Below are 26,330 nucleotides of genomic sequence, written 5' to 3'. Positions count from 1 at the left end.
CAGCGGGGAGGGGGGTGGGGAATTTATGGAATTGATGATTTTATTTTCTTACGCTTTGTACAATAAAGGCCCGTGTTGGAGTAGCGCTGACGTTGAAGTGAGGACACGTAACGGGGAGCTTAATTAATATTTCAACATTAATAACGAATCTGTTGATATTAATATAACTTAATGTCAACAATTAATACCTTACTGACGTTTAATGACGCAATATTTTAATCCGAGCCCCCGTTAACACCGGAGACACCGAACACAAGAGGAGGCTGTCATTTCCCGTTACAATCCTATCGCCTCCCCCTACTACCGCAGGCACGGCGAGGCCGCTGGCCCCGTGCCCCTCCCGTTCCCCCCGTGTTCTCCGCCCTTTGCACCGCGTCCCAGCGCCTCCTTTCCCCGCCTTTCCCCCCCTCCCGCCCCCCCGAGCGCCGTTTTCCCGGTGGCGGCGCTCCCGGCAGCCCCCGCGAGCAGCGCGCCCCCTCATTACCATAATCCCTCCCCTTTCCTCACCCTCCACCTCAGTTTGCATGCCGCGCCCCCATTGGCTCACCCTCCTCCCGCCTCTCCCTCGGCTCCCCCCCGCCTCCACGCTCTCTATTTGCATAGCCCCGCCCACGGTGGGCGTGGCCCGCGCCGGGCCGGGCGCGCCGGCGCGCCATGGCGGAGCGGGAAGAGCGGCGCTTCGTGGAGCTGCCCCGGGACTCGGTGCGGCTGATGGCGGAGAGCGCGGGCGTGGAGCTCAGCGACGAGGTGGCGGCGCTGCTGGCCGAGGACGTCTGCTACCGGCTGCGGGAGGCCACGCAGGTCCGCCCGGGCCCTTTTCCTTGCTACCGGACCCGGTGTCGTTACCGGAGCTGGTAACCGGCGCGCTGACGGTTCGCTCCCCCCCCCTCCCCGCCCCGGTTCCCAGCAGAACAGCTCCCAGTTCATGAAGCACACGAGGCGCCGCAAGCTGACCGTGGAGGATTTCAACCGGGCACTGCGCTGGAGCAACGTGGAGGTGCGGGGGCTGAGGGTCCCCTATAGGGTTGGGGGGGGGGGGGTCCCGTTACCGGACCCGTTACCGTCTGTGTGTATGGGGGGAATGTCGTGTCCCTGCAGGCCGTGTGCGGTTACGGCTCCCAGGACGCGCTGCCTTTCCGTGCCATCAAGGAGGGCGAGCTGTACTTCCAGGAGGACCGCGAGGTCAACCTGGTGGAGCTGGCCCTGGCCACCAACATCCCCAAGGGCTGCGCCGAGACGGCTGTGCGAGGTCAGGATCCCCCCAGTGCCCCCCCCCCGGTAACCTCCCCTGCCAAACTGAGACCCCCCGCAGAGCACTCAGAGCCACCGCCACACTCCCTTGCAGTGCACGTTTCCTACCTGGATGGCAAAGGCAACCTGGAGCCGCAGGGAGCTGGTAAGGATTTGGGAGGCAGCTCGTGGCCCCCCCACAGCACCAGGAGGGGCAGAAAGCCCCCCCCTCCTCCCCCCGTGACACCGTTCCCTGGCAGTGCCCAGCGCCGTCTCCACGCTGACCGACGACTTGCTCAAGTACTACCAGCACGTCACAAGGGCCGTGCTGGGTGACGACCCCCAGCTGATGAAGGTGAGCTTTTTTTTTTTTGGGGGGGAGGGGGGGGATAGGGGGTCTCCAGAGCGGGGCTGACCCCTCGGCGTCCTTGCAGGTGGCCCTGCAGGACCTCCAGAGCAACTCCAAGATCGCTGCCCTCCTGCCTTACTTCGTCTACGTGGTCAGCGGGGTGCGTGCCTTGGGGTTCTTATTTTGGGGAGCGGGGGGTGCAGCCGCACGCTGAGCCCCCCGCGTGTCCCCCCCCCGTCCCCCTGTTCCCCCCCCACAGGTGAAATCGGTGAGCCACGACCTGGAGCAGCTGAACCGGCTGCTGCACATCGCCCGCAGCCTGATCCAGAACCCCTACCTCTGCCTGGGCTCCTACGTCCGCAGCCTCATCAGCAGCGTCATGTACTGTGCCCTGGAGCCCCTGGCCGCCTCCATCAACCCCCTCAACGACCACTGGACGCTGCGCGACTATGCTGCCATGCTGCTCAGCCGCATTTTTTGGTGAGGGGGGAGATCCCATGGGTTGTTTTTTTTTTTTTTTGGGGTGGAGGGCAGGGGGCTGGCACCGTCCCCAGGAGCGACTTTGGGACTGGAGCGGGGTCTGCCCTTGTCGCCCGCAGGACCCACGGCGACCTGGTGAGCGGCCTCTACCACCAGATTCTCCTCTCCCTCCAGAAGGTGCTGGCCGACCCCGTGCGCCCCCTCTGCTCCCACTACGGCGCCGTGGTGGGGCTGCACGCCCTGGGCTGGAAGGTGAGCGGGGTTTGGGGTGTGTGTGGGGGGTACAACGCTGCCTCTCCGTGCCCCCCTACCCCTAGAACAATCCCACCCTCCTTGTCCCTGCAGGCAGTGGAGCGCGTCCTTTACCCGCACCTCTCCACCTACTGGGCCAACCTGCAGGCCGTGCTGGACGATTACTCCGTCTCCAACGCCCAGGTGAAGGCGGACGGGCACAAAGTTTACGGCGCCATCCTGGTGAGTGGCCTGGGGGGGCGTTTGGGGACCCCCTCCTTGGGATCCCCTCGTTGCCCACACTCCCTCCCCAGGTGGCTGTGGAGCGCCTGCTGAAGATGAAGGCGCAGCAGGCGGCCGGCCAGCAGCCGGAGGGCTCCCCGCGACACAGCCCCAGGCCGGAGCCCCCAGCCGAGGCGGGTTTGGGTCTGGGCCGGCCCCTGCTGCAGCTGGGGGGGGGCAGCGGCGGTGGCCCCTCAGCAGCCCCCCCGCCGCCAGCCCTATCTTTGCACGACATGTACCGCGAGCTCTATGACTTCTTTGGCGACAGCCTGGCTGCCCGCTTCGGCACGGGGCTGCGGCCCCCCGCCCCACCGCCACCGCTGCCCCCCAGCACCCCCGAGAAGGAGCCGCCGGCCTTCGGGGGCGAGGGGGGGGCCCGCAAAATGCCGCAGCTGACGGCCAGCGCCGCCGCCAGCCCCCCCGAGGAGGAGAGCCCCCGGCCGGCGCTGCACCGCTCCGCCAGCCTGCCCCGTGCCCGCGGCACGGCACGGCAGCCCGGCCACCGGCCGGGGGCTCGCGATGTCTTCCAGAAATGCCGTTTCACCCCCCGCGGGGCCCCCCGCTTCAGCTTCGTCATCGCGGGGCGCCAGGCGGGGCGGCGCTGCCGGGGTCGCCTCTTCCAGACCAATTTCCCTCAGCACCACGGCCCGGGCCACGTCTCCCGCTACGCCCAGAAGCTGCCCATGATCGGCCGCACCGCCCGGCCGGCTCGGCGCTGGGCTCGTGCCGAGTATTCCCTGCATCTCCTCCTCTGAGACCAGCCCGGGGCGGGTGCTCGGGGTGCTGCCAGTCGCTGTGGTGCCAGCCGGGCAGTTAATAAAACAGCGGGTGCTGTTCAGCCTGGAGGGTTTGTGGCCTCGGTGGGGTGATGGGGTGCTGAAGCACCCTGTTTGGGTGGAATTGGGTGCTCTTTGGTGTCCCGTGGCTGGATGCTGCTCCGTTGCCTGCCCCCCATGTGCGTTCACCCCCCCATCGCCGGGCTGCAGACAGCTGTGTGGGTGTTCTGCCTTCACCCCTGGGCGAAGCCTCGCAAACAGGCTGGGAGCTGCCGGAGCCCCACGGGGCTGGGAAGCTGCCAAAGCCCGGCCCCGTGCCGGCGGCAGAGCAGGGGTGGGGCGGAGGAGGCAGGGCTGAGCGGGCTGGGAAGATGGCGGTGTCTGTCCCGTGGCTGCTGGGGCTGGCTCTCCACGGGGCCGTGTTCCTCTGCGGCATTGTCTGCGCTTCGGCTCTCACGGTGGCACAGGTACCAGGGGGGTGGGAGGGGGCTTGGTGCCCCTTGGGGAGCTGCAGGGCTGCCCTGGGGGGGGCTCCATCCCTTCCCCAGTCCTGTAGGGAGCTGTTTGTGGTCGCAGTGCAGGGGCGTCGGGGGAAGCTGGGACGTGTGGGGACGCTGAGCACCCCCAGCCCATCCTGTTCCCCCCGTGTGACACACAAATATGCGACCAAACAGGTGGTTTTGGCTTCCTTCCTTCCTCCTCCTCCTCACTGCTCCATGCTGCCCCCGGGGGTCACCATGAGGCACCCCCCCCCAGCAACACCCTCCCCTCCATAGGGAGAGTTTGGGGGCCAGTGCCTCCTCTACGGCGCTGTGAGCTGGAATGGGAGCGCTCTGGTGCCCAGGTCCTTCAGCCACGTCTCCCTCTGCTACTTCGTCTCGGCTGTCTCTGTTGTGGTGGCCCTGTGCTGCTTCGCGGTGCTGCTCTACAGCTGCTGCACGGACGAGCCTCAGCGGTGAGCGGGGTGTGGGGCTGGGGCACCCGATGGTGTCCCTGCCCCGCTGACGCCTGCTCCCCGCTCCCGCAGGAGCCGTGCGTGCCTCACCTTCACCCTGGTCGTGGCCGCTGTCATCCTCCTCTTCCTCCTCATCTCAGCCTGCATCCTCCGCGCAGGAATGGACGTGCTCTGTGCCTCCATCATGCACACCAAGCAGCTGGCCAGGTAAGGGCAGCCCTGCCTGGGGAAACCCCTGCAGGCTCGGGCTGGCGGTGCTGTTGGGGCTGCCCCTGTGTGTGTCTCCCCCCCCTCCTTTTCTCATGCCTGCTCCCGATCCCTGCAGCTGTCAGGAGGCTGAGCGCAAGCCATGGGTGTCCTACAGACCAACGCGCTTCTACAGCAACCTCTACAGCGCACAGGTGAGCAGGTACAATGGGGCAGGCAGCCACTGGAGCCCTCCCTGCCACGGGAAGCCAAGAAATCAGTAGGGGGGGGACACGTTGTGCATCTCCACCCATGCCTCATCCTGCAGGCATCAGCCTGGGTCAACGTGTTCCTCTGGTGCCTGCTGCTGGCCTGGCTGCTCATCCAGCAGCGGAGGGAAGCCCCCATCCCGCTGCTGCGCCACCAGGACCCTGAGTGGAGCACCGAGACAGAAGCCATCCTAGGGGGACAGCCGAGACGGAGCTGAAGGAAGGGGTCAGCACGCCTGGCACACAACGACAAGCAGGGTGGGAGGAGGCGCAGCGGTGGCGTTGGCCCGGACACCTCATTAGCCCTGCAGGCGCTGATGAGGCCAGCGGTGCAAAAGGACGCAGCCTTTACACCCCGTGCTGGCAGAGGGGAGCCATGCGGCAGGAAACCCGCAGCCCTCCGGTTGCGGGGTCCTTTCTGGGCGCCGAGCTTCGTTATTAAAGGCGAGGATTTTCGGGAGAGGAGCGTGTCCGTGCGTGCGTGCAGCAGGGCGTTTGGTTGTGCACTGCGGGGGCGGCGGGGCTGTCACAGGCTAGGGCGCGGGCAGCGAGAACCCAGATTTTAACGACCAGAAGGCGTAAAGTGAGCCACGAACCTCCCCCAATGCAAAACTGAGCGATAACTGACCACAAGCGACCGCGCTGCAAAACTGCTGAGGAGAACATGACCAGCACCTACTGCTCGTGACTACCAGCAGCTCAGTGCTTGTAAATACGCCTTTTTTATAGCCACCATTACGCCAATACTACATTACCCCACCCACCCCTCTCATCTGCTCTTCAAACCCCTCCCCACCAGGGGAGATTTACCCCCTCAGGGGTTATTTTAGTACCCTCCCACCCAGAGGCCACCACGCCCCCCACATATCGCGATCACGGTGGAATTTTACTACCCCCTTTTTTCTCCTTCTCCCTTTTCTCCCTACTATAGTGCGTCACTTTCTTTTTGAGGATTTTAGCGTCTTTTTGAGCTACAGGCCCCAAAATCTTAGCAGCGAAGCGCTCCCGGCGGCCCCTTCGGCTGCGTGCGCGTTCATTAGCATATCCCCACCCCTTTCTCCTCCCCAGACGCTGCCCAGCCTAGCAACGCCCACCTCATTGGTCAGAGTCCCGCCCAGGCGGCCCCTCCCACCGCCGCCGCTGCCCCTCAGCACTGTGCGCATGCGCTGACCCATTTCCCGCCCTTTTCCTGGAGCCGGTGGCCCTCAGTGCGCAGGCTCGTTCTCTTGGCGCACGCTCCCAGCATGCCCCGCGGCCTATTTAAGCGCGCGAACGGTGGGACGGCGGCCATTTTGTCGGCGGCGGCGGAGCGGGAGGTAGGGTGAGGTTGGCGCTCCGCTTTTATCTCCGCTGGGGCGGCTCAGTGCGTTTTCTTCAGGAGCTGGGGGATTTCTGATACCGCGTCCTTAATTCCTGCAGCCGCGGGCAGCTTTTGGCTCGCTCGGCAGCGAGAGCTCCGCCCGGGGGCCGCCATTTCGTGGCCCTGTTCGGGTAGGCCCCGTTACCAGGGGCAGGGCCGCGGCGCGGGGCCCGCTCTGTGATGAGCTCGTTCACAGACCTGAGCTGACCGCGGTGTGAAGGCTTTTGGCATCTCTGAGGAGAGCGGGCGTGCCCTGCCCTGGCTCCTTACCCTGCGGGGAGGCCATACCGCTCCCCGCTCGTTGCTGAAGGCCTTTTGTTTGTCGTAATTGCTTCTAACATCGTTAACTTTTTATCTTCTTTTAAAGGTTCGGCCGTCCAGATGGCGTTGGTGGAAGAGGTGAGTTTCTCTGCCTGTAATGCTGAGCCTGAAGGCTTTGCAGTGTTACCAAGACCACGAGTTACACGTGTGCTCGCTGCTCAGCCGCACGGCTCTGTGTGCTGGGGGGCGAAGTGCTGCAAAGATGAGGATCCTGAACTCTCTCTTTCTGATGCTGAAGTGGAGAAGCTCTAAACAAGGTTCTGAGTGGCACTGCTGCCCTGGTGTCTGTCTTTGTCGCACCGTGGGTGTTAAATGCTCTTCACGTGCCCTCGGGTGGGGGTGGTGGGTGTCCAACCCCTGTCCTGCGTGCAGCATGGCTCAATGTCCTTTTTTATTTTTTTAAGGTGTGGGATTTCTCAGCCATGTGCGCACAGGGTCCCTTCTCAGGTGAGCTTTTTTTCCTTTCTGTAAGGGATTTTTCAAGGGTAGGGGTGTGGGATTTTTCCCTTCAGAGGGCAGAGGCAGCGTGGCTGCAGCCCGAGACCCAGGAGTGCATCCAGCTTGCTCTGGGGGAGTTTCCTCTGGCACGTGGGTGCCCCTGGGGTGTGGGTGGGAGGCAGGGATCACTGCTCCCGCCCTGTTCGGTGACGAACCACAGGACAAGCATATGGCTGAGGGACCCTGATGCCAGATCGGAGCTGAGAACTGTGGGGCAGGAGGAGCCCTGTGGGGAAGGGGCTGTGTGGGCTCGTGTAAGAGCTGCTATTAATTAATGTATCCACTCCAGCAGCGCCTCTGCCGCCTCGTGAAGCGGGATATCCTCCTGCAGGTGCGTACAGGGCACGAGCTGTGCCTCACCGGGCATTTGTTGATCTTTTTTTGTGCTCTGAGGGCTGAGGGGGACATTGTCCCTCCTGCTGGTCTCACGGCTGCTTTCCTGCCCGCAGGCTGAGCTCTTTGCAGCGGGGACACCCTGGGGATGACGATGCTGAGCTGGACGCCATGAATCTGATGGCAGAGTCCTTCCCTCCTGGCCTCCACCTGGGGCCAATGGTGAGCCTGCAGCTGTTTTTTTTTTATGATTTAATTCTGTTTTTCCTCCCCGATGAGGAAAACCTCACGTGTCTTACTGCCCGTCTGGCGCCAGAACCTGCAAAGGTCGAACCCACTGGCGCCGGCGGCTGGAGAGGAGGACGGCTCGTTCTGTGGGAACGGTCTGATGGGGGGGGCACAGGGCTGCGGGAGGCTGGAGGTGGCCCAGGCTGCGGTGCTGAGCTAATGGGGAGGCGCGTTTTTTGCAGGACTGGAGCTGATCCTGACCCACCCCAGTGCTGCTGTGCAGGTGAGGGGGCTGAGGGGGTGCGGGGGCCCTGCTGGGGGGTGTGAGGACCACGCCGGGGGGTGCAGGGACCCCCCCCCCTCACAGGCGTGATGAATTTCTCAGGAATCTCGTTCGGCTGAAGGCTGCTGTTGAGGATTCGGATTCTGATCCCTGCTGGGACGGGCGTGGGGGGGGTGGGGGGGAATGCTGGGTTTTTGGGCCAGGGGGAGGTGACCCTGACTTTTTGTCCCCTTTTTGTCCCCCCCAGGGTGACAGCGGGGGCCTGAGGAGCCCTGAATGCGGTGCAGGGGGGGAGCTCAGGGGCTGAGGTGAGTGGTTTGGGGGGGGGTTTGGGGGTGCTGCTGTGGGGCTGTGACATCTTCCCCCCCCCCTCGGTTTTAATGATGAGCCCACCTAGCTCACTTTGAACCCCCTCCTGAAAAAAACAACACCCTACAAACACCTGAAAAACCGCAGGGCTGTCACAGCCCCGGGGGGGTCTTGTGGGGGTGCTGAGACCCCCTGACCCCCACCCCTTTTTTTCCAGGCCTCCTTTCCCCCCCCCCCCCCGAGGATCTCCAAGGCTGTGTCCTGGTGAGTTGGGGTTCTGGGGAGGGGGGGGGGGCACAGGATATTTTGGGGGGGGGGGTCCTGCTGCCGAGGATGATCTGATACCGCCCCAGGCTGATCCCCCTGACTGAGTGGTTCCCCCTGAGGCAGTTTTTGGGGGGATTTGGGGGAATTTTGGGGATGCCCCCACCCTGCTCACCTCATCCTCCCCCCCCCCGCCAGCTCCATTCCAGGATGTGGCCGCTCCCCCGCAGCCTGTGAAGAAGAAGAAGATGGTGACGGCGGAGCCCTGAATAAATTTTATTCTGAAATTTTTAAAAAATAAATTTTAAGCAAAAAAATAACCAAAATCTGTTGAATTTTGAGTCTGTTTAAATGGGTGGGGGTGGGGGCTGGGGGTTGTCGCTGCTCCCCCCGCTTCCCTCCTCGGGGGTGTCGTCCCCTTGGGGTGGCCACGGGGGGAGGGGGAAGTGCTTGGGAGGAGCACTGGGGGGGCACCGTTGTTACCTGGACCCGCTACGGGGGCGGAACGTTTCTGCGCGGCTCAGGGGGGAGCTTATTTAGTGCTGCGCTTCCGGCCGGTGAGAAGGGCTCAGGGGTCCGGTGCTTGGGGGGGGGGAACCTTGGCGCCCCCGGAACGAAAGAGTGCGGGCAGCGGTTTCCCGGGGGGAGCGGAGAGCGGGGGACGGACCTCACCAAGATGGCGGCCCCCGCGCGGTGGAGCCACGTGTGGGTGGGGGCCGAGACCGGAGCGCTTAAAGGTATGGGGGGGAGGACAACGGGGAGGGGGGGTCCCCGGTACCGGGGGGGCTCCGGGATGGGGCAGATGAACCAGGGGGGTTGGAGGGGGGTCTCCGGTACCGGGGGGCGGCCGTGGGGGAAAGACCCCGTTAACGGGGGTGTTGGGGGGGGGAGACCCCGGTACCGTGGGGGTCGTGGGGGGTCTCCGGTACCGGAGGGGTTGGGGGGGGGTGCGTGGGGGGTCGGAGGGGAGGCCCCGGTACCGGAGGGGTTGGGGAGGGGTCTCTGGTACCGGGGGGATTGGGGGGGGTTGGGGAGGGGTCCCCGGTACCGGAGGGGATGGGGGGAGAGTCCCCGGTACCGGGGGGGGCCCTCTTTAACCCCCCCTTCCCCCCCCCTCCCCCAGGCGTGAACCTGCAGAAGCGGCAGGCCACCAACTACACCGGCGGGGGGGCGCTGAGCCGCGGGGAGGGCGTCTGCGCCCTGTGCTGGGGGGACCCGGCCGAGACCGAGGTGAGCACGGTTTTGGGGGGAGTCTTCGGGGGGTCTGGGCACCCCCGTGACCCGCCCGTGCCCCCCCCGTCCAGGTCCTGGTGGGGTGCCTGGACCGCTCGGTGAAGCTCTTCAGCACCGAGAAGGGGAAATTCACCGAGAGCCGGCTCTGCCCTGGCGGCGATGGTGCCTTCTGCGGGCTGGCGGCTCACGGCAGGTACTGGGGGGGGGGCACGGAGGGGGGGGGGGGTCTCCTAACCCCCATACCCCCCCCTTGGTGATAAGAGCCTTATCTCAGCACCCTGATCACCTGCGTCGAGTCGGGGCTGCTCAAGGTGTGGCGCGACGACGCGGCAGAGAACGTGAGTGTTTGGGGGCGGGGGGCGCCTCGGTGACCCCCCTCAATGATGGTGACCCCCCCCCCCGTGATGGTGCCCCCCCCCTTCCAGCTGGAGCTGCAGGCGGGCTCAGGGCTGTGCCGCATGCGCCAGGACCCGGCCCGGCCTCACCGCCTGGCCACCGGTGGCAAGGAGAACGCCCTCAAAATTTGGGACCTGCAGCGCCCGGAGGAGCCGGTCTTCCGCGCTAAAAACGTGGGTGCTCCCCCCCGCAGCCCCCCCCTTTTTATTTATTTATTTTTTTTTTTTGTCTCACCCCCCCCCCCCCCGTTTTTCCCCACTGCAGGTCAGGAACGACTGGCTCGACCTCCGCGTCCCTGTCTGGGACCGCGACCTCCAGTTCCTGCCGGCCTCCGACAAGGTGGTTACGTGCACCGCGCACCGCCAGGTGAGACCCTGGGGCTTTTTTGGGGGGGGCTGGGGCTTTTTTGGGTGGGTCCCAGCCGTGCCCTCACCTCCTGGGGGTCCCCAGGTACGGCTCTACGACCCCAGCACCCCGCAGCGGCGCCCGGTGCTGGAGGTCACCTTCGGCGAGTCCCCGCTCACCGCCCTCTCCCTGGCACCTGGAGCCACGTGAGTGAATCCTGGGGCTGGGGGGGGGTCCTGGGGGGGTTTTGGGGGGGGGTTGGGGTGAAGGAGCCGAATTTTTCTCCTCTTTTACCCCCCCCCGACAGCTCCGTTGTGGTGGGCAGCGCCCGTGGGGAGGTGGCCGTCATCGACCTGCGCCAAGGTGAGCTTTGGGCATCTTTTTTTTTTTTTTGTGGGGGGGGGCGGAGTTAAAAGAAAAAGAATAAAAAAGGAAAAAAGAAGAAAAAAGAAAAAAAGAAGAGAAAAAGAAAAAAAAAGAAAAAAAAGAAAAAAGATAAAAAAGAAAAAAAGAAAAAAGAAAAAAAGTGGTGATTTTGCAGGAAAACGTGGTTTTGCAGCAGAATATTTCGCTTGTCTCACGTCCTTGAAAGTGATTGTGCCAGCAGAGCAGCGGGGAGGGGGTTAAGGGGATAGGGGGGTGGTGCTGCCACCCCAAAATTAGGAGAGCTGAGAAAAATGGGGCGAAATCAGTAAAAAAATAAAAAAAAAATCGCAGGTCCTGTCATGACAAAATAAATAAATAAATAAATAAATGGAAAAAGGGGAAATTAATGGTTGATGAAATAAAATGGAGGTAGATGGCATGCTAATAACCAGGGGTTTGGGACCCCCCGGGGATTTTCTCACCCCCCCAAAAACTGTTTTTACTCCCCCAAAAACTGTTTTTACCCCCCCCAACTGTTTTTACCCCCCCCCCCAATTGTTTCCCCCCCCCCCCAGGGCGGGTGCTGAAGTGCCTGAAGGGCTTCGCGGGCAGCGTGCGGGGGCTGCAGTGCCACCCCTCCCTCCCCCTCGTGGCCTCCTGCGGCCTCGACCGCTTCCTCCGCGTCCACGACCTGGGCGACAAGCGGCTGCGCCACAAGGTGACCCCCCCGAGGTGACAAGGGACACCCCCCCTGTGTCCCCCCCAACCACCCCCGGCCAAATTTCCGAGCCATTTTCTCCCCCCAGGTCTACCTAAAATCCCGCCTGAACTGCCTGCTGCTCAGCACCCACCAGGACTGGGAGGTGAGAAGCCTTTCGGGGTTGCTTTTGGGATTTCCCTGCTCATAAAATTCATTTTTTTCCCCCCCCACGACTCCCCCCTCAGGAAGCCCCGGCGGCGCCGGCCGAGGTGAAGGAGGAAGAGGAGGGCGACGCGCTCTGGGACTCGATGGAGACCATCCCCACATCGGAGCCCGAGCGGGGCCGGGCCAAACGGGCCAAGAAACGGAAAAGCTCCGGGCCGTGACCCCCCCAAAAATTAACCCCGAATTGGACTGTGCACCCCCCTTTCCTTGGGACTGCCCCCCCAACCCCTCCCCGGCTGCGGGTTTGCTGCTGTGCAGCGGATAAAGACACCGCCGCTCCCCTCTCGTCGTTTTTGGGGGGATTTGTGGCGTTTTGGGGGGCACTGAGATGTGTTTGGGGGGGGGGGGTGGCCTCACCACCAGCAAGGCCCCTGAATGGGGCTGTGTGGGGGAGGACTCGGGGGGGGCTTTGGGGAGTGCTGAGGGGGCTTTAGGGGGCTCTGGGGGGGTTGGGGAGGTTTGGGGGGGCTCGGAGGGGGCTTTGGGGGATTTGGGGAGGTTTTGGGGGGCTCGGAGGGGGCTTTGGGGGATTTGGGGAGGTTTTGGGGGGGCTTGGAGGGGGCTTTGGGGGAGTTTGGTGGGGGTTGGGGGACTTTAGGGGGCTCAGAGGGGGCTTTGAGGGGTTGGGGAGGTTTGGGGGGGCTAAGAGGTGGAGATTGGGGAGGTTTGGGGGACTCGGAGGGGTCTTCGAGGGGGTTTCGGGGGGCTCTGAAGGTTTCGGGGTAGCTTTGGAGGGGTTTGGGGGGGTTGGGGGCGTTTTGGGGGGGATCCTGCAACGGCTCCTCCCCGCCGCTAGGGGGCGCTGCCGCCCCCGATGGGCGGGGCGAGGCTCGGCGGCGCGCTGCGTGACGTCACTGGGCAAACGGGGGGCGTGGCCCGCGCCGAGACGTGGCAGTGACGTCAGCGCGCCGCCCGGGGGGCCGCGGAGCCGAGCGGCGCCGAACCGAGCGCGAGGCCCGGTGAGCGCGGGAGGGGGCGGGGCCAAGCGGAAGCCCCGCCCCCTGCCCCCCCTCCCCGCTCCCCCCCCTCCCCTCGGGGATGGGAGGGGGGAGGGGGAGGAAGAAGGAGGGGGGAGGGGGAGGATTTTGGGGGCTCTCCCGGCGCTTCTTGGGTGGAATCCCGGGGATTTTGGGTCCGGCCCGGGATTGGGGGGGGTCCCGGGCCGGTGCTGACCCCCCCGCAGCCGCAGGTGATGAACGCGCGGCGCCGCCACGGCTCGAGGAACACGGAGCAGGGCGTTTACCTGGGGCCCCCCCAGACGCAGGCCGTGCCCCCTCAGCCCCCGCCCCCCCTCCCTCCCCCGGTCGCCGACGTCATGTCGTGTCGCGACAGGACCCAGGAGTTCCTGTCCGCCTGCAAGTCGCTGCAAGGCCGGCAGGTGAGGGGGGAGGGCTGCTGGTGGGGCACTGGGAGGTGCTGGGAGTACTGGTGGGGGGGGCTGGGGAGGTGCTGGGAGGCTGCTGGTGGGGACTGGGAGCTGCTGGGAGGCTGCTGGTGGGGTCTGGGGGGTGCTGGGGGGGTGCTGGGCTGGACTCGGAGTACTGGTGTGGGGGCTGGAGGGGCACTGGGAGCTGCTGGGAGTACTGGTGGGGGGGCTGGAGGGGCACTGGGAGCTGCTGGGAGTACTGGTGGAGGTGCTGGGGGCCTACTTGTGGGGACTGGGAGGTAGTGGGAGGCTGCTGGTGGGGACTGGGAGGCTGCTGGTGGGGACTGGGAGGTGCTGGGGAGATGCTCAGTGCCCCCCCCGTGCCCCCCCCCCGCAGAATGGGCTCCAGCCCAGCAGAGCGGCAGCGGGGGCCGCCCGGCAGCGCAGCGACTTCAGCCTCATGGCCAAGTGAGTTCCCCCCCTCGTGTTTTTTTTTGGGGGGGGAGGGCCCAGGACACCCCAAAATGTTCCCCAAACTGCCCTGTGCCCCCCCCCCCCCCCTTTTAATTTTTTTTACCTCCCCCCCCTTCCCCCAGGCGCATCGGGAAGGATCTCAGCAACACCTTCGCCAAGCTGGAGAAGCTGACCATCTGTGAGTGGTATTTTTTTGGGGTGGGGGCTCAAATTTTTTTTATTTTTTATTGGGGGGGGGCAGGATGCTGAACACAGCCCTCCCGCCCCCCCGTGTGTGTCCCCCCCGTGCTGACAGTGGCCAAGAGGAAATCCCTCTTTGACGACAAGGCAGTGGAGATCGAGGAGCTCACCTACATCATCAAGCAGGTACCGTGGGGGGGGATGTGATATTTGGGGGGGGGGGGATAATTTTTGACCCCCCCCCCCTGCACCGTGACCCCCCCCACATGTAGGATATCGGCAGCCTGAACAAGCAGATCGCCCAGCTGCAGGACCTGGTGCGGGCGCGGGGCAGCCAGAGCGGGCGCCACGTCCAGACGCACTCCAACACCGTCGTGGTGTCCCTGCAGGTAGGGAGAGGGGGGGAGGACACCCCAAACCCTCCCCCCCCCCACAAAAAAAAACACCAACCCCCCCTCAAAAAAAAAAAAAAAAAGCCCCATGTAGTGATCTCCCCCCTTCCTTCCCAGTCCAAGCTGGCCTCCATGTCCAACGACTTCAAATCGGTGCTGGAGGTGCGGACGGAGGTGAGCGTTGGTCCCGGGGAGGTTGTGGGGGTGTTCCCGGTGCCCCCCCCCACCCCGATGCCATTTTTCGCCACCATTTTTTGCCCCCCCCCCCCCCCCCCCCCCCCCAGAACCTGAAGCAGCAGCGGAGCCGCCGTGAGCACTTCTCCCGTGCCCCCGTCTCCGCCTTTCCCCTGGCCGCCAGCAATTTGGGTGAGCGTTGGGGATTTTTTTTTTTTTTTTTTTTTTTTTGTGTGTGTGTGTGTGGGGGGGGGTTTCTTTCTTTTTTTGGGGGGGGGTCTCCCTTTTTCTCAGGCCCCACTGCCGCCCGCAGGGGGCTCAGCGATGCTGCAGGACGAGCCGCAGCGCGCTGCCGACGTCGCCATCGAGATGGACGCGCGGACGAGCCAGCAGCTGCAGCTGATCGACGAGCAGGTTGGGGATGGCTTTGGGGGCCAAAAAAACTTTTTTTTAGGCCCCCCCGGCCCCCACCCCGCTGCCACCTCACCCCTCGGTGTGTCCACCCCCCCCCCCCCCCCCGCGCAGGATTCCTACATCCAGAGCCGGGCGGACACGATGCAGAACATTGAGTCCACCATCGTGGAGCTGGGCTCCATCTTCCAGCAGCTGGCGCACATGGTGAAGGAGCAGGAGGAGACGATCCAGAGGTGCCCCCCGGACCCCCCCCCCGGGCCTCGTCCGTGTGTCCGTCCCCCCCCTTTGACCGTCTGTCCGTCCCCCCCAGGATCGATGCCAGCGTGGAGGACGCGCAGCTGAACGTGGAGGCGGCGCACGGGGAGATCCTCAAGTACTTCCAGTCGGTCACCTCCAACCGCTGGCTGATGGTCAAGATCTTCCTCATCCTCATCGTCTTTTTCATCGTCTTCGTCGTCTTCCTCGCCTGAGCAGCCCCTGGCCGGGCCCCCCCCTCCCCCCCAGCCCCCCAAAACCTTGTCCCTGGGGGGCTGGGACAGACAGACACGGTCGTGCTGTGACCGTGGGGCTCACACGGACAGCGGGGGACGGGGTTTCGGGGACACGCTGGGGCCTGAGGGTGCTTGTGGAGGACCTCAGAGCCCCCCTCGCCCCCCGGGGGGCAGCACCCTGGGCCCCCCCCCTTTCTCCGCGGCTCCCCCAGCCTATGCCGAGGCCGGTCATGGTGGCTGTGACCTCCTCCGGTCTGCACGGGGCCGCAGGGACCCTCCCCGAGAGGAGCGGGGGCCGCATTAAATTGATGGGACCTTTTGCTTTTTTTTTTTCCCACTTTTTTTTCTTTTTTTTTTTCCCGGGCCGGGATTCGAACCCGCGACCCCACCGCGCGCGGTCCTCCGGGGCGCTAGGGGGCGCTAGAGTGTGCTAAGGGGGGGGGGTGAGCGCGCTTGCGCGCGGTGCGGTGGAGAGGGAGGCGGAAGCGGAAGTGACATCACGGCGTGCGGCGGCGGGGCCGCGGTCGGTCCCGGGAGCGGCGGCGATGGCGGAGGAGGCCAAGGGGGGGTACAGCGGTGAGCGGGGGCGGGGGGGGGAGCCGCGAACCGGGACTCGAGGCCCCGCCGGGGCCTGGCTGGGGGTTGGAGGGTGTGGGGTGGGGGAGGCGGCTGCAGGCCCCGCCGGTAACCGGGCCCCCGCGGGGCCTCCCGGTGCTGACCTCTGGGGGGGGGGGGGACAGAGCACGATGACCGCGTCGGCGGCCGAGGCTTCCCGGGCCGCAGGAAGAAAGGCCGGGGCCCGTTCCGGGGGAAGATGTACAGCGAGGTGAACCACCGCTCCCGCAACCGGGGCGGCCCCGGGCTGCGGGCCCGGTTGGACGAGGACGACGGCGACGTCCCCATGAGCGAGGCCCACGACGGGCCTCGGAGCCGATAGTGAGTGCTGTGGGGGGAAGGGGCGGCCCCGTTTGGGCCGCTGGGGTCGGCCGGGCCGGCTTCCCCCCCCTCGTTGGCCTCCCTTTGGCGTTTTGCAGCTTGCCATATGGGCCCCGGCCCAACCGCACGGCCAACATCCACATCACGGTGCGGCGCGACCTCCCCGCCCCGGAGCGGAGCGGTGGTGGCGGTGGTGGCAGTGGGGGGAGCCGGGACGCTGGCCGGAGGAACTGGTTCAAGATCACCGTGAGTGGAGCAGGAGGAATGGGAATGGAGTGGGGGGGAACACGGCCATCAGCGACCCTTTTTGCGGGGGCTGCAGCCGCTTTTTGGCAGCTCCCCTCTTCCTGCGCTGTGCTCTGGCCGTTATTGCCTTCTTCCCCCCGGGGCAGGTGCAGAAGGCAGCTGTGTCCTGGGTGTTGTCCTAGGGGTGTTGGCGGCTCCCCGTGCCCCCTAAAGCACCTCGCTTGTACCCCGAAGGTGCAGTAACGCTGCCCAAATTTCCTCCTAGATCCCCTACGGGAAGAAGTACGACAAGACGTGGCTGCTGAGCTCCATCCAGAACCTGTGCAGCGTTCCCTTCACTCCTGTTGAAGTGAGCTAGGGGGGGGGGTCCAGCTTTGCTTTCGCTTCCCCTCGTGGGCAGGCCGGGTGGCTTCATGCAGCTCCCGGGGTGGAAGTGGGGCTGGCTGCGCCCTGAGCCCGCCACCCTCCTTTCTCAGTTCCACTACGACCACAACCGAGCCCAGTTCTACGTGGAGGACGCCACCACCGCCAGCGCGCTCAAGCAGGTCTCTCGCAAGATCACCGACAGGGACAACTACAAGGTGCGTGCCTCAGCCCAGCCGGGAGCAGCTCGGCAGAGCGGCCGCTCGCGTTCCACGCAGCTGCCTGTCCTAGCCCGCTCTGCCTTCGTTAGGTGGTGATCATTATCAACTCGTCGGCTCCACCGCAGTCCCTGCAGAACGAGCTGAAGCCGGAGGAGATTGAGCAGCTGAAGGTGAGCGGAGCGGGTGCTGGGTTGCAGGCAGGGGCACGGGGTGGGGGCCGCCTGCTTGCCCTCACTTCCCTTCTGCTGTCGCAGCTCTGTATGAGTAAAAGGTACGATGGCTCGCAGCGGGCTTTGGACCTCAAGAGCCTCCGTGTTGATCCAGGTGAGCGCTGCTGCCCCCCCGGGGGGCAATTTGGGACCATGGCAGGCGGCGCCTTTACGCCCTTTGGGTCTCTTTTTTTCCTTTCCTCCAGACTTGGTGTCACAGAGCATTGATGTGGTGCTGAACCAGCGGAGCTGCATGCTGGTTGTGCTGCGCATCATCGAGGAAAACATCCCCGAGGTGAGGACAGGGGATGGCGGCGGGGCTTCTCCTTGTTCTCTGCTGTCAGTGGGGTTTCTCTTTACGCTCGGCTCCGTCCCTGCAGCTGCAGTCCCTGAACCTGAGCAGCAACAAGCTCTACCGCCTCGACGACCTGGCCGAGCTGGCGCAGAAAGCCGCCGGCCTCAAAATCCTTGACCTCTCTCGCAATGAGGTGGGTGCTGCCCCTCGCCCTCTGCACGCCCCGCTCTTTGCGCCCTCACCTCATCCTCTCTCTGCCCTGCTGCAGCTGAAATCAGAACGGGACCTGGACAAAGTGAAGGGGCTCAAGCTGGAAGAGCTTTGGCTGGACGGCAACCCCCTATGCGACGCTTTCCGGGACCAGGCTACTTACGTCAGGTCAGTGTTAGCCTTGGGGCGGCCCTAGGGGCCCGTGGGCCGCCCCTGCTCGGCGGGGGGCAGGACGGCAGGATGAAGAGAGGCCGCCCCCCCCCCCTTTCCCTGTGCTCGCCGGTGCCCAGATCCCTCCTCAAAAGCTTCCCCACAGCCCCTGGTCGTGGTGCGGGGCCGTGAAGGGCTTCAGCAAACAGAAGCGTTGTTTCAGCTGGTCGGAGATTTGCTTCCTCCCTCCTTCTTCTTCCTCTCTCTATCCCCTCCCCGTCCCCGAGGCACGCAGCCTCTTCTCCAGAGCCCCCCCGCTGCCCGCCCGCCGCTCCCACCACCCCTCTGCCGTGCAGACGGGGGCTCTCGATGCTCCTCCACCTTGCCGTGGACGCTTTCGGGGGTGGGGGGGGGCCGTGGGATGTGGCCCGGGGCACGGCGTTTGCTGCCCCTGTCCTCCCCCCCTCCCCCGGTGGAGCTGCCGCCGCCCCCCGTGCCCGCGTTTGGCCCTCGACGATGGCTGGCTAGCCAGAGACGGGTAAGATTCCTCACGGGAGGAACAACCTAAGACAGGCACAGCCGTGCAGTGGCCAAACGCTGCCGCCCCCGCTGCGGCCGGTGCCGGGGAGGCCGTCCCGGGCCTGGTGCAGGCCCCCCAGCCCAGGTAGCCCCTGGTGCTGGCCCCCGGTGCTGGCGGGGGTCCTGGGCTCAGGATGCGGCCGTGCCCGTAGCCTGGCACGCTCGTGGGTCCCCGAGGGAGCGGCACGAAGGAGAAGAGGCTCTGCCCAGGGCTGCCTGCCCCTCTGTTCCCCCCCCACTTCATCCTTTTCTGCTGAATTGGGGTCGCCCCGCTGAGGGCCCCCCCCAGCTGTAAACAGGCGGCTCGTGCCCAGGGCCGTGCCACGACCAGTGGGATTTTGTCTCCCCTCCCTTTTTCCCCTCCTCTCTGGGCGCCCGCACTCAGGTGAGTACGAGCCAGGTAAGTCCTGAACTGGCTCGGGGCGGGGGGCGGGGTATCCTCATCAGCCCAAAACTCCTCTGGGGGACAGAGGAGTGTCCCGGCGCGTGCCCCATGGCTCTGGGGAGGGCAGGTGAGAGGGGGGTGGAGTTGGGACCGTTTTTTTTTATTTTTACTTATTTATTTTTTTTTTGGTGGGGGGGTGGGGAGGGTGGGCGGCCTTTCCTGCTGCCCCTGGCCCCAGCGGGCAGCCCGGCCGCCACGCTGACTGCTCTCCCTCCCGGCAGCTCCGTCAGAGAGCGCTTCCCGAAGCTGCTGCGCCTGGTGAGTGTGGGAGGGAAAAGGAGGGAGGGGGGCTGGCTGTGACCCCTGCTGGAGCTTTGAGGGGGGGGGACAGGGACGCGCTCAGTCGTGCTGGGGTGGGCAGGAGGGAGCAGCCCCCCTCACCGCTTTCTCTGCCTCTCCCCTAGGACGGCCACGAGCTTCCTCCGCCCATCGCCTTCGACGTGGAGGCACCCACGACACTGCCCCCGTGCAAGGTAGGGCTGTGTGTGTGTGTGGGGGGGGGGGCTCTGCACCCCCAGTTAGGCCTGGGGGGGGGGCGGGGGGTGCCCCCACTATCCCATGGGGGGTGACTGCTGCTCCGGGCTCTTTCCAGGGCAGTTACTTCGGCTCTGACGACCTGAAGGCGCTGGTGCTGAGGTTCTTACAGCAGTAAGTGTGGGCTGGGCCCCGAGGCAGGTGGGGGGGGTGGTGGTGATGTGTTTGTGGACCCCCCTAGTCCATCCCTGTCCTCCCCCCGTAGGTACTACTCCATCTACGACTCGAGTGACAGGCAGGGGCTGCTCGATGCCTACCACGACGGCGCCTGCTGCTCGCTCAGCATCCCCTTCGGGCCCCAAAACCCACCCAGGTACACCCCACTCCCCCGAGCCCCCCCCCTCCCCCCCAATGCGGGACAAGGCAGCTGCCCCCCCCCTCGTCGTTCTGTCCCTCACGGCCGCTCGTCCCTGCAGGAACAGCCTGAACGAGTACTTCAAGGACAGCAGGAACGTGAGGAAGCTGAAAGACCCCAGTAAGCCCCCCCCCTTACTGTGCCCCCCACCCTGCCCACGCGGGGTGTGTGTGTGGGGGGGGGGGCTCAGCGCTCTTCTTCTCGACCCCAGCCATGCGCTTCAAGCTGCTCAAGCACACGCGCCTCAACGTGGTGGCCTTCCTCAACGAGCTCCCCAAGACCCAGCACGACGTCAACTCCTTCGTGGTGGACGTCTGCGCCCAGACGGTGAGCGGAGGAGAGGCCGCAGCCCCCACCACCCCCCCGAGCTGGACTCTGCCTCACTCTCTCCCTCTCTTGCAGAACACGCTGCTGTGCTTCGCCGTCCACGGGATCTTCAAGGAAGGTGAGGCCGGGCCGCATCCCCTCCTTGTTGTAAAGCTTTTTTTCGCCCCCCTCCCCCCCGTGCCCACCTCCACCCTCTTCTTTGCTCTCCCCAGTGGATGGCAAATCCCGAGACTCGGTGCGTGCCTTCACCCGCATGTTCATCGCTGTGCCGGCTGGCAACACCGGGTAAGGAGGGAGGGAAGAGGGGCTGCTGCTACGCCCCCAGCCCTCTTTCCCGTGCTTATTTTCTCCCCCCCTCCCTCCTTCTCAGCCTCTGCATCGTCAACGACGAGCTCTTTGTTCGCAACGCCACCACGGAGGAGATCCGCAAGGCCTTCGTCATGCCGGCACCCACCCCTTCCTCCAGCCCCGTCCCCACGCTCTCCGCAGAGCAGCAGGAGATGCTGGCAGCCTTTTCCATGCAGTCAGGCATGAACCTTGAGTGGTCCCAGAAGTGAGTGTGTGTCCCCCCCACCACCCCGTGTACCCTCGCAGTCACCCCTCACCCTTCCTCAATCCCCCTCCCCATTTTCTACCCCCAGGTGCCTGCAGGACAACGACTGGGACTATGGTCGGGCTGGGCAGGTCTTCACGCAGCTGAAGGTGGGCTTGGGGAGCTAGGACCCTCCCAGGGTGTGTGGGGGGAATGTGCCTGTGGTCCCCCCTCGCAGGGGGGGGCGCGCACGGATCCCCGCTGAGCCCCTGTCTCCTTCTCTTGGCAGCTGGAAGGCAAAATCCCTGAGGTGGCGTTCCTCAAGTGAGCGTTGCCTCCCGCTGGTTTTTGGTCGCGGCGGTGTTTTACCCCTTCCCTTCTCTTCCTTTTTGTAAATAAATAAATAAATAAAATTCTCCAGGTGTTCCCCAGGCTTGGTGCTGGGGCCAGTCTTCTTTAATGTCTTCATCAATGATCTGGACGAGGGCATCGAGTGCACCCTCAGTAAGTTTGCAGATGACACCAAGTTAGGTGCGTGTGTCGATCTGCTTGAGGGTAGGAAAGCTCTGCAGGAGGATCTGGATAGGCTGCACCGATGGGCTGAGGTCAACTGCATGAAGTTCAACAAGGCCAAGTGCCGGGTCCTGCACCTGGGGCGCAATAACCCCAAGCAGAGCTACAGACTGGGAGAGGAATGGTTGGAGAGCTGCCAGGCAGAGAAGGACCTGGGAGTGATGGTGGATAGTCGGCTGAATATGAGCCAGCAGTGTGCTCAGGTGCCCAAGAAGGCCAACGGCATCCTGGCTTGTATCAGAAACAGTGTGACCAGCAGGGCTAGGGAGGTGATCGTCCCCCTGTACTCGGCTCTGGTGAGGCTGCACCTCGAGTACTGTGTTCAGTTTTGGGCCCCTCGCTACAAGAAGGACATTGAGGTGCTCGAGTGGGTCCAGACAAGGGCGACGAAGCTGGTGAGGGGCCTGGAGAACAAGTCCTACGAGGAGCGGCTGAGGGAGCTGGGCTTGTTCAGCCTGGAGAAAAGGAGGCTCAGGGGCAACCTTATCGCTCTCTACAGATACCTTAGAGGAGGCTGTAGCGAGGTGGGGGTTGGCCTGTTCTCCCATGTGCCTGGTGACAGGATGAGGGGCAATGGGCTTAAGTTGTACCAGGGGAGTTTTAGGTTGGATGTTAGGAAGAACTTTACTGAAAGGGTTGTTAGACATTGGAACAGGCTGCCCAGGGAAGTGGTGGAGTCACCATCCCTGGAGGGCTTTAAAAGGTGTTTAGATGTAGAGCTCAGGGATATGGTTTAGTGGGGATTGTTAGCGTTAGGTCAGAGGTTGGACTTGCTGATCTTGAGGTCTCTTCTAACCTAGAAATTCTGTCATTCTGTGAAAACAAAAATCCGTTTCAACCCTGGCGGCCGGAACTTTGGCTGCAGCCGCCCCGGAAGGTGGGGGCATGGCGGCGGCGGCGGCGAGAGCGGCGGCGGCTCTGGAGCTGGAGGTGGCCGTGCCCCGGGACGTCATCCTCTTCCGCCACGAGCGCGGCCCCTTCTTCCGCCTGGTGGGGCTTTTCTGCGTGGGGCAGGGCTGTTTTTGGGCCGCTTTGGCCCATTTTGCCTTCACTGCGCTGCGACCCACTCCTGCTCCTGCTCCCAGTTCTGCTCCCGGTGCCGATGACCCCCTCCGGCCCCGGGACCACAAGTGGCGCCTGGGTTTCACCGCCTCCTGCCTCACCCTCGGTACTGGCTGGACCTTGGACCCCCGGGGTCTTGGCAGTGGAGGGGTCTTGGCCCCTCCAAGTGGGGGGGGGGAGGAAGGGGGGTGCAGGTGGGGGGGAGGGAGAAGGGACGGGGGAGAGGGAGGGAGAAGGTCGGGGGGGAGAGGGAGGGAGGGAGAAGGGGGTGGGGGGAAGAAGAAGGGGGGAGGGAGAAGGGGGGTGTGGAGCTGGGGGTGGCTCAGAGCAAGGTTTTTGGGGGGCTGTGGGCCCAGACTGGGGAGGGGGAAGGGGGTGGGGGGGGAGGGAGAAGGAGGTCGGGGGGAAGGAGGACGGGGGTGTGGGGCTGGGGGGAAGGGAGAAAGGAGTCGGTGGGGGTCAGGAGAAGGGGGCTGTGGGGCCAGGGGGGGCTCAGAACAAGGTTTTTGGGGGGCTGTGGGCCCAGACTGGGGAGGGGGAAGGAAGGGGGGTGTGCAGGGGTTCTGCTCAGGGCAGCGTGGGGTTGGCTGGGGGTCTTAGGAGGTTTTATTTTTTGGGGAGGTGCCCTCGAGAGGCTGTGCTGACCCCCCCCACCCCCCCGGCCTCCCCTAGGCTCGCTGATCGTGGCGGCGGGCTGCGTCTTCCCCCTGCGCGCCGTGCAGCGGGTGACACTGCTGCGGGGGGGGGCGGCCGTGGCTATCAGCACCCACGGGCCCCTGGGGCTGGGCCGTGGGCCCTCCTTCACCGTGCCCCTGCGCCACGTCTCGTGTCGAGCCCACCGCTCCGAGGTGCCTGCCATGATCCCCCTGAAGGTGAAGGGGCGCCCCTTCTTCTTCCTGCTGGACAAGCGGGGCCAGCTCTACAACGCTCGTCTCTTTGACATCACCGTTGGTGCTTACCGCAAGCTCTAGGAAACTGGGGGGCTCCAGGTGTCCCCTTGTTCGCTCTGTCATCTCCCAATAAACCCTGAGCCACCTCTTTTGTTCTACTGTCTCTTCATTGCCTCAGGTTTTTTTTGGGGCATCACCGCTCTGGGCCACTCTGCAGCTGCAGGCAATGCTGGCAGACAAGGGGGCCACCTGTGTGTGCGTGTCCTTTTGGCATTTGTGGAGCTCCGTTGTTTTTTGGGGTGTGTATGTTCCAACTTTTTGTTTTTCTGGGCGGTAAATAGTGTGTGTGCTGAGCGTGGTTGGCAGGAGGAGGTGGGGAGCTGCTCAGGTTTGGTTTCTAGGAGCGTGCGGCATCCTTCCTGTGCCACGCGACTGATTGTTGGGCAGGAACATTCCAGCTCCTGTGTCTTAAGTGCTTAATAGAGGAATATTTAACACAGGTTGCTAAAGAGGTTCTTTAGGTGGGGCACAGTCTATGGACTGATGTGTTTCCAAGTAGAAGCCCAGCTTTTTGAGGTGGTAACTAGTAGGATCTGTCACAGTAAAGCAGTCTACTAGTAGGTGCCTGTATTTAATGCAGCGGAATTATAGGGCATATGCTACGTAGTGTGCTATCCAGTACGCTGCATGTCCAGTACATTGATTCTGATCAGGGCACGCACTTTACTTCTAAAATAATAAAATTATGATGTCAACCAGTAGGTATTCAGTGGGAATACCATACTCTGTGGCACCCACAAAGCTCAGGGAAAGTAGAAAGAATGAATCAAATGATAAAACAACAATTGGCTAAGTTAATGATGGAGACACAAATGCACTGGACGAAATGCGCTTACCATTGGCACTTTTAAACATAAGAACTAAACCACACAGTGGGACTGGATTATCACTATATGAAATGTTATATGGTATGCCTTATTCTCAAGGGATGCCTCTAGGGAACAATGTAGTTGAGGATTGTATCATCCAGAAATACGTAATTACTATTGGAAGATTACAAGAGCTAAGAGAAATTGGAATGATGGCTCAAACACCACCTTTAGGATTTGCTATTCATAAGATACAACCAGGAGACAAGGTCTTAATAAAAACCTGGAGGGAAGAATCATTGAACCCCTGATGGGAGGGACCGTACCTTGTTTTACTTACTCCTGAAACAGCTGTGAGAACAGCAGAAAGGAGTTGGACCCATGCACCCAGAGTAAAGGGACCAATAACTACCGAAGCTTGGAGGGTTGCGTCCACTCCTAGGGAACTGAAACTAAGGGTAAAGATGGACTAGTATTCTGGCAACGAGGCTCTGCATGAATTAAGGGCACCAGATAAAGGGGACAAGCCTGAAGGGAGGAAAGGGAGAAGGCAAGACCCGGGGCAGGACCCTCCACTGCGGTGTGTATGGTCTACTGAGGGAGGCAACCCCTATGGGCATTGACTGCTGAGTGAGAGGGCCTTGACCGGACTTCTCCCGCACTAAGGTCAGGTTGTCCCAAGAAAATAGCATAAGAACCTATTTTTTTAAACCCATATAAAATTGTGATTCGTTTTCCAGGAGCTGGATCACCCCGACAGGCTGAACGGTAACACAAGCCCGAATTGACCCTGAAAGTGTTTTTGAAGGTGTTTGCCTATTATGATCCAGCTACATGGGCAGAAGATGGATCCTGGGGCTATAGGACCCCAATATATATGCTTAATAGAATAATTAGGTTACAAGCTGTAATAGAAGTAGTTGTAAATAAAACCGGAGATGCACTTGGATTAATTGCAAAGCAAAATACCAAGATGAGAACTGCTTTGTATCAAAATCACTTAGCCTTGGATTATTTACTAGCACAGGAAGGAGTTGTCTGTGGAAAATTTAACCTTAGTAATTGCTGTTTAGAGATTGATGATGGTGTTTCTTCCTAGTAGCTGGTAGAATGCTATGTTCTGGCTTAGGATGAGAAGAGTGCTGATAACATGCTGATGTTTTAATTGTTGCAGAGCAGTGCTTACACCAAGCCAAGGTTGTTTCAGCTTCTCACTCTGTCCTGCCAGCGGGCAGGCTGGGAGTGCAGCAAACTGGCCAAAGGGGGAGGAGGGCTGGACTGCTCGGGGTTAGGCTTGGCATCGGTCAGCGGGTGGTGAGCAATTGCATTGTGCATCACTTGTTTTCATACACAGCAGTAGTAGTACTATTATCATCATTATTGTCTTTATTATTACTGTTATTATTATTTACCTGTCTTTATCTCAACTCACAGGCTTCACTTTCCTATTTCTCTCCCCCATCCCAGAGAGGGAGGGGGGAGGGTGAGTGAATGGCTGTGTGGTGTTTAGCTGCTGGCCGGGTTAAACCACGACAGAAGGAAAAGATGTAAGTGAACTTGTAAAAGACATGAAGAACATTGCATATGTCCCAGTTCAAACTTGAAATGGAATCAATCTAGGAGGATTATGGGGGGGCTTTATGGGTGGTGATTGGTTTGCTAAAATAAGGATGGTTTTATTGGGGATATGTGGAGGATTGTTAATAATTCCATGTTTAATACCTTGTATTACCAGACTAATACACTCGGTTATACAAAAAATGCAAATATCTGCGGTACCTGTTGACCCAGAACCAGGGAAAGAGAAAACCCATTCCCTAGTGATAATAAAATCAAGATCCAAAATTGATATCAATTCGGCAAGTATTGACTCGATTGGAAAGGAAAACACGAATCAATACCATGAAAAAGGAGATGGGGGATTGTGAAATGTGTTCATCTGATTCGTGTCAATATGCAACAATGCTAGGGCTGCATGATATGAAGAAATGTGACCTTCTGTCTTACATACTCTTGTATAACCACAAGTCTAAGGAAAACAGAGCGGTTAATGTATAGAGTTCTTGTATCTTGCAAAGGAATGGTCCAGCAATTCGTGTCAATAGGGGATAAGAGAACAAAGGGGTTTCAGAATAACTGCTAACTGTTATGACTATTGTATGGGGCACTATGCAAGTCTCTGACATCCAGCCAAGATGAACAAAGGAGAAGGACAAGGGAAAAGCCTGGGAGGAAGACTATGAGCCTTCAGTACGAGAGACCCCCAGAGGGACCGCCAGAGACTGATAACGCATGCGCCAGTGGGCGGCGGGTTCGGATTCCAGGAACTAATTATAAAAACCCTGCCTTTTCTAGGAGTAGTAATGAATATGTATTAGCCTAGGAGCATAAAAACAAGCCGCCTGATGTAACTTGTGTGCGTCT

General features: G+C 62.3%; 6 protein-coding genes, 1 long non-coding RNA gene and 4 other non-coding genes across 13 annotated transcripts; all 11 read left to right on the top strand.

Moving 5' to 3' along the window:
* The first annotated feature begins 640 nt into the window (after window positions 1-640).
* TAF6L (TATA-box binding protein associated factor 6 like) lies at window positions 641-3,410 on the top strand. Its single transcript, XM_032207277.1, has 10 exons — window positions 641-801; window positions 911-997; window positions 1,099-1,249; window positions 1,346-1,396; window positions 1,491-1,585; window positions 1,665-1,739; window positions 1,839-2,059; window positions 2,179-2,311; window positions 2,405-2,533; window positions 2,605-3,410. Exons 1-10 carry the CDS (start codon window positions 655-657, stop codon window positions 3,325-3,327), a joined length of 1,812 nt encoding a protein of 603 aa, XP_032063168.1. The 5' UTR covers window positions 641-654; the 3' UTR covers window positions 3,328-3,410.
* A 308-nt stretch (window positions 3,411-3,718) lies between these two features.
* TMEM179B (transmembrane protein 179B) lies at window positions 3,719-5,209 on the top strand. The gene is made up of 5 exons (XM_032207282.1): window positions 3,719-3,815; window positions 4,125-4,303; window positions 4,376-4,510; window positions 4,629-4,704; window positions 4,818-5,209. Exons 1-5 carry the CDS (start codon window positions 3,720-3,722, stop codon window positions 4,974-4,976), a joined length of 645 nt encoding a protein of 214 aa, XP_032063173.1. The 5' UTR covers window position 3,719; the 3' UTR covers window positions 4,977-5,209.
* Window positions 5,210-6,056: 847 nt separating this feature from the next.
* LOC116501702 lies at window positions 6,057-8,657 on the top strand. 2 transcript variants are annotated; one of them, XR_004254497.1, is made up of 9 exons: window positions 6,057-6,074; window positions 6,486-6,517; window positions 6,844-6,886; window positions 7,230-7,268; window positions 7,387-7,492; window positions 7,741-7,781; window positions 8,029-8,089; window positions 8,308-8,354; window positions 8,553-8,657. It is a non-coding gene; the product is annotated as an uncharacterized LOC116501702 (long non-coding RNA). The 2 variants fall into 2 exon arrangements; XR_004254496.1 differs by having other exon boundaries at window positions 7,227-7,268.
* Window positions 6,634-6,708, top strand: LOC116501710. Its single transcript, XR_004254498.1, has one exon. It is a non-coding gene; the product is annotated as a small nucleolar RNA SNORD26 (small nucleolar RNA).
* On the top strand, window positions 7,540-7,664 carry LOC116501713. The gene has a single exon (XR_004254501.1). It is a non-coding gene; the product is annotated as a small nucleolar RNA SNORD22 (small nucleolar RNA).
* LOC116501711 lies at window positions 7,864-7,933 on the top strand. The gene has a single exon (XR_004254499.1). It is a non-coding gene; the product is annotated as a small nucleolar RNA SNORD30 (small nucleolar RNA).
* LOC116501712 lies at window positions 8,414-8,481 on the top strand. The gene has a single exon (XR_004254500.1). It is a non-coding gene; the product is annotated as a small nucleolar RNA SNORD31 (small nucleolar RNA).
* A 373-nt stretch (window positions 8,658-9,030) lies between the features above and the next one.
* Window positions 9,031-11,889, top strand: WDR74 (WD repeat domain 74). Its single transcript, XM_032207281.1, has 11 exons — window positions 9,031-9,091; window positions 9,478-9,584; window positions 9,659-9,780; window positions 9,862-9,925; window positions 10,013-10,156; window positions 10,248-10,349; window positions 10,434-10,534; window positions 10,636-10,691; window positions 11,270-11,412; window positions 11,501-11,557; window positions 11,640-11,889. The coding sequence occupies exons 1-11, from the start codon at window positions 9,031-9,033 to the stop codon at window positions 11,778-11,780; spliced, it is 1,098 nt and encodes a 365-aa protein (XP_032063172.1). The 3' UTR covers window positions 11,781-11,889.
* Window positions 11,890-12,524: 635 nt separating this feature from the next.
* STX5 (syntaxin 5) lies at window positions 12,525-15,436 on the top strand. Of its 2 annotated transcripts, none has more exons than XM_032207279.1 (11): window positions 12,525-12,578; window positions 12,809-12,997; window positions 13,383-13,453; window positions 13,582-13,637; window positions 13,755-13,825; window positions 13,912-14,028; window positions 14,149-14,205; window positions 14,316-14,397; window positions 14,519-14,619; window positions 14,731-14,852; window positions 14,930-15,436. In XM_032207279.1, the coding sequence occupies exons 2-11, from the start codon at window positions 12,812-12,814 to the stop codon at window positions 15,087-15,089; spliced, it is 1,023 nt and encodes a 340-aa protein (XP_032063170.1). In that variant the 5' UTR covers window positions 12,525-12,578; window positions 12,809-12,811; the 3' UTR covers window positions 15,090-15,436. The 2 variants fall into 2 exon arrangements, with proteins under 2 accessions (XP_032063170.1, XP_032063169.1); XM_032207278.1 differs by having other exon boundaries at window positions 12,537-12,578; window positions 12,803-12,997.
* A 188-nt stretch (window positions 15,437-15,624) lies between these two features.
* On the top strand, window positions 15,625-20,908 carry NXF1 (nuclear RNA export factor 1). The gene is made up of 21 exons (XM_032207292.1): window positions 15,625-15,686; window positions 15,851-16,046; window positions 16,145-16,292; window positions 16,558-16,641; window positions 16,769-16,873; window positions 16,966-17,046; window positions 17,131-17,200; window positions 17,292-17,380; window positions 17,466-17,573; window positions 17,649-17,758; window positions 18,986-19,022; window positions 19,169-19,237; window positions 19,357-19,412; window positions 19,504-19,611; window positions 19,715-19,773; window positions 19,865-19,980; window positions 20,056-20,098; window positions 20,193-20,265; window positions 20,351-20,533; window positions 20,622-20,682; window positions 20,802-20,908. The coding sequence occupies exons 1-21, from the start codon at window positions 15,656-15,658 to the stop codon at window positions 20,838-20,840; spliced, it is 1,866 nt and encodes a 621-aa protein (XP_032063183.1). The 5' UTR covers window positions 15,625-15,655; the 3' UTR covers window positions 20,841-20,908.
* Window positions 20,909-21,963: 1,055 nt separating this feature from the next.
* On the top strand, window positions 21,964-23,192 carry TMEM223 (transmembrane protein 223). The gene is made up of 2 exons (XM_032207280.1): window positions 21,964-22,253; window positions 22,820-23,192. The coding sequence occupies exons 1-2, from the start codon at window positions 21,971-21,973 to the stop codon at window positions 23,116-23,118; spliced, it is 582 nt and encodes a 193-aa protein (XP_032063171.1). The 5' UTR covers window positions 21,964-21,970; the 3' UTR covers window positions 23,119-23,192.
* The last annotated feature ends 3,138 nt before the right edge of the window (window positions 23,193-26,330 follow it).

This window comes from Aythya fuligula, unplaced genomic scaffold (genome assembly GCF_009819795.1).
Source record: "Aythya fuligula isolate bAytFul2 unplaced genomic scaffold, bAytFul2.pri scaffold_70_arrow_ctg1, whole genome shotgun sequence".
NCBI lineage: Eukaryota > Metazoa > Chordata > Aves > Anseriformes > Anatidae > Aythya > Aythya fuligula.
Note: the sequence above shows the minus strand (reverse complement) of the source record. Positions and strands in the feature narration are given on the sequence as shown.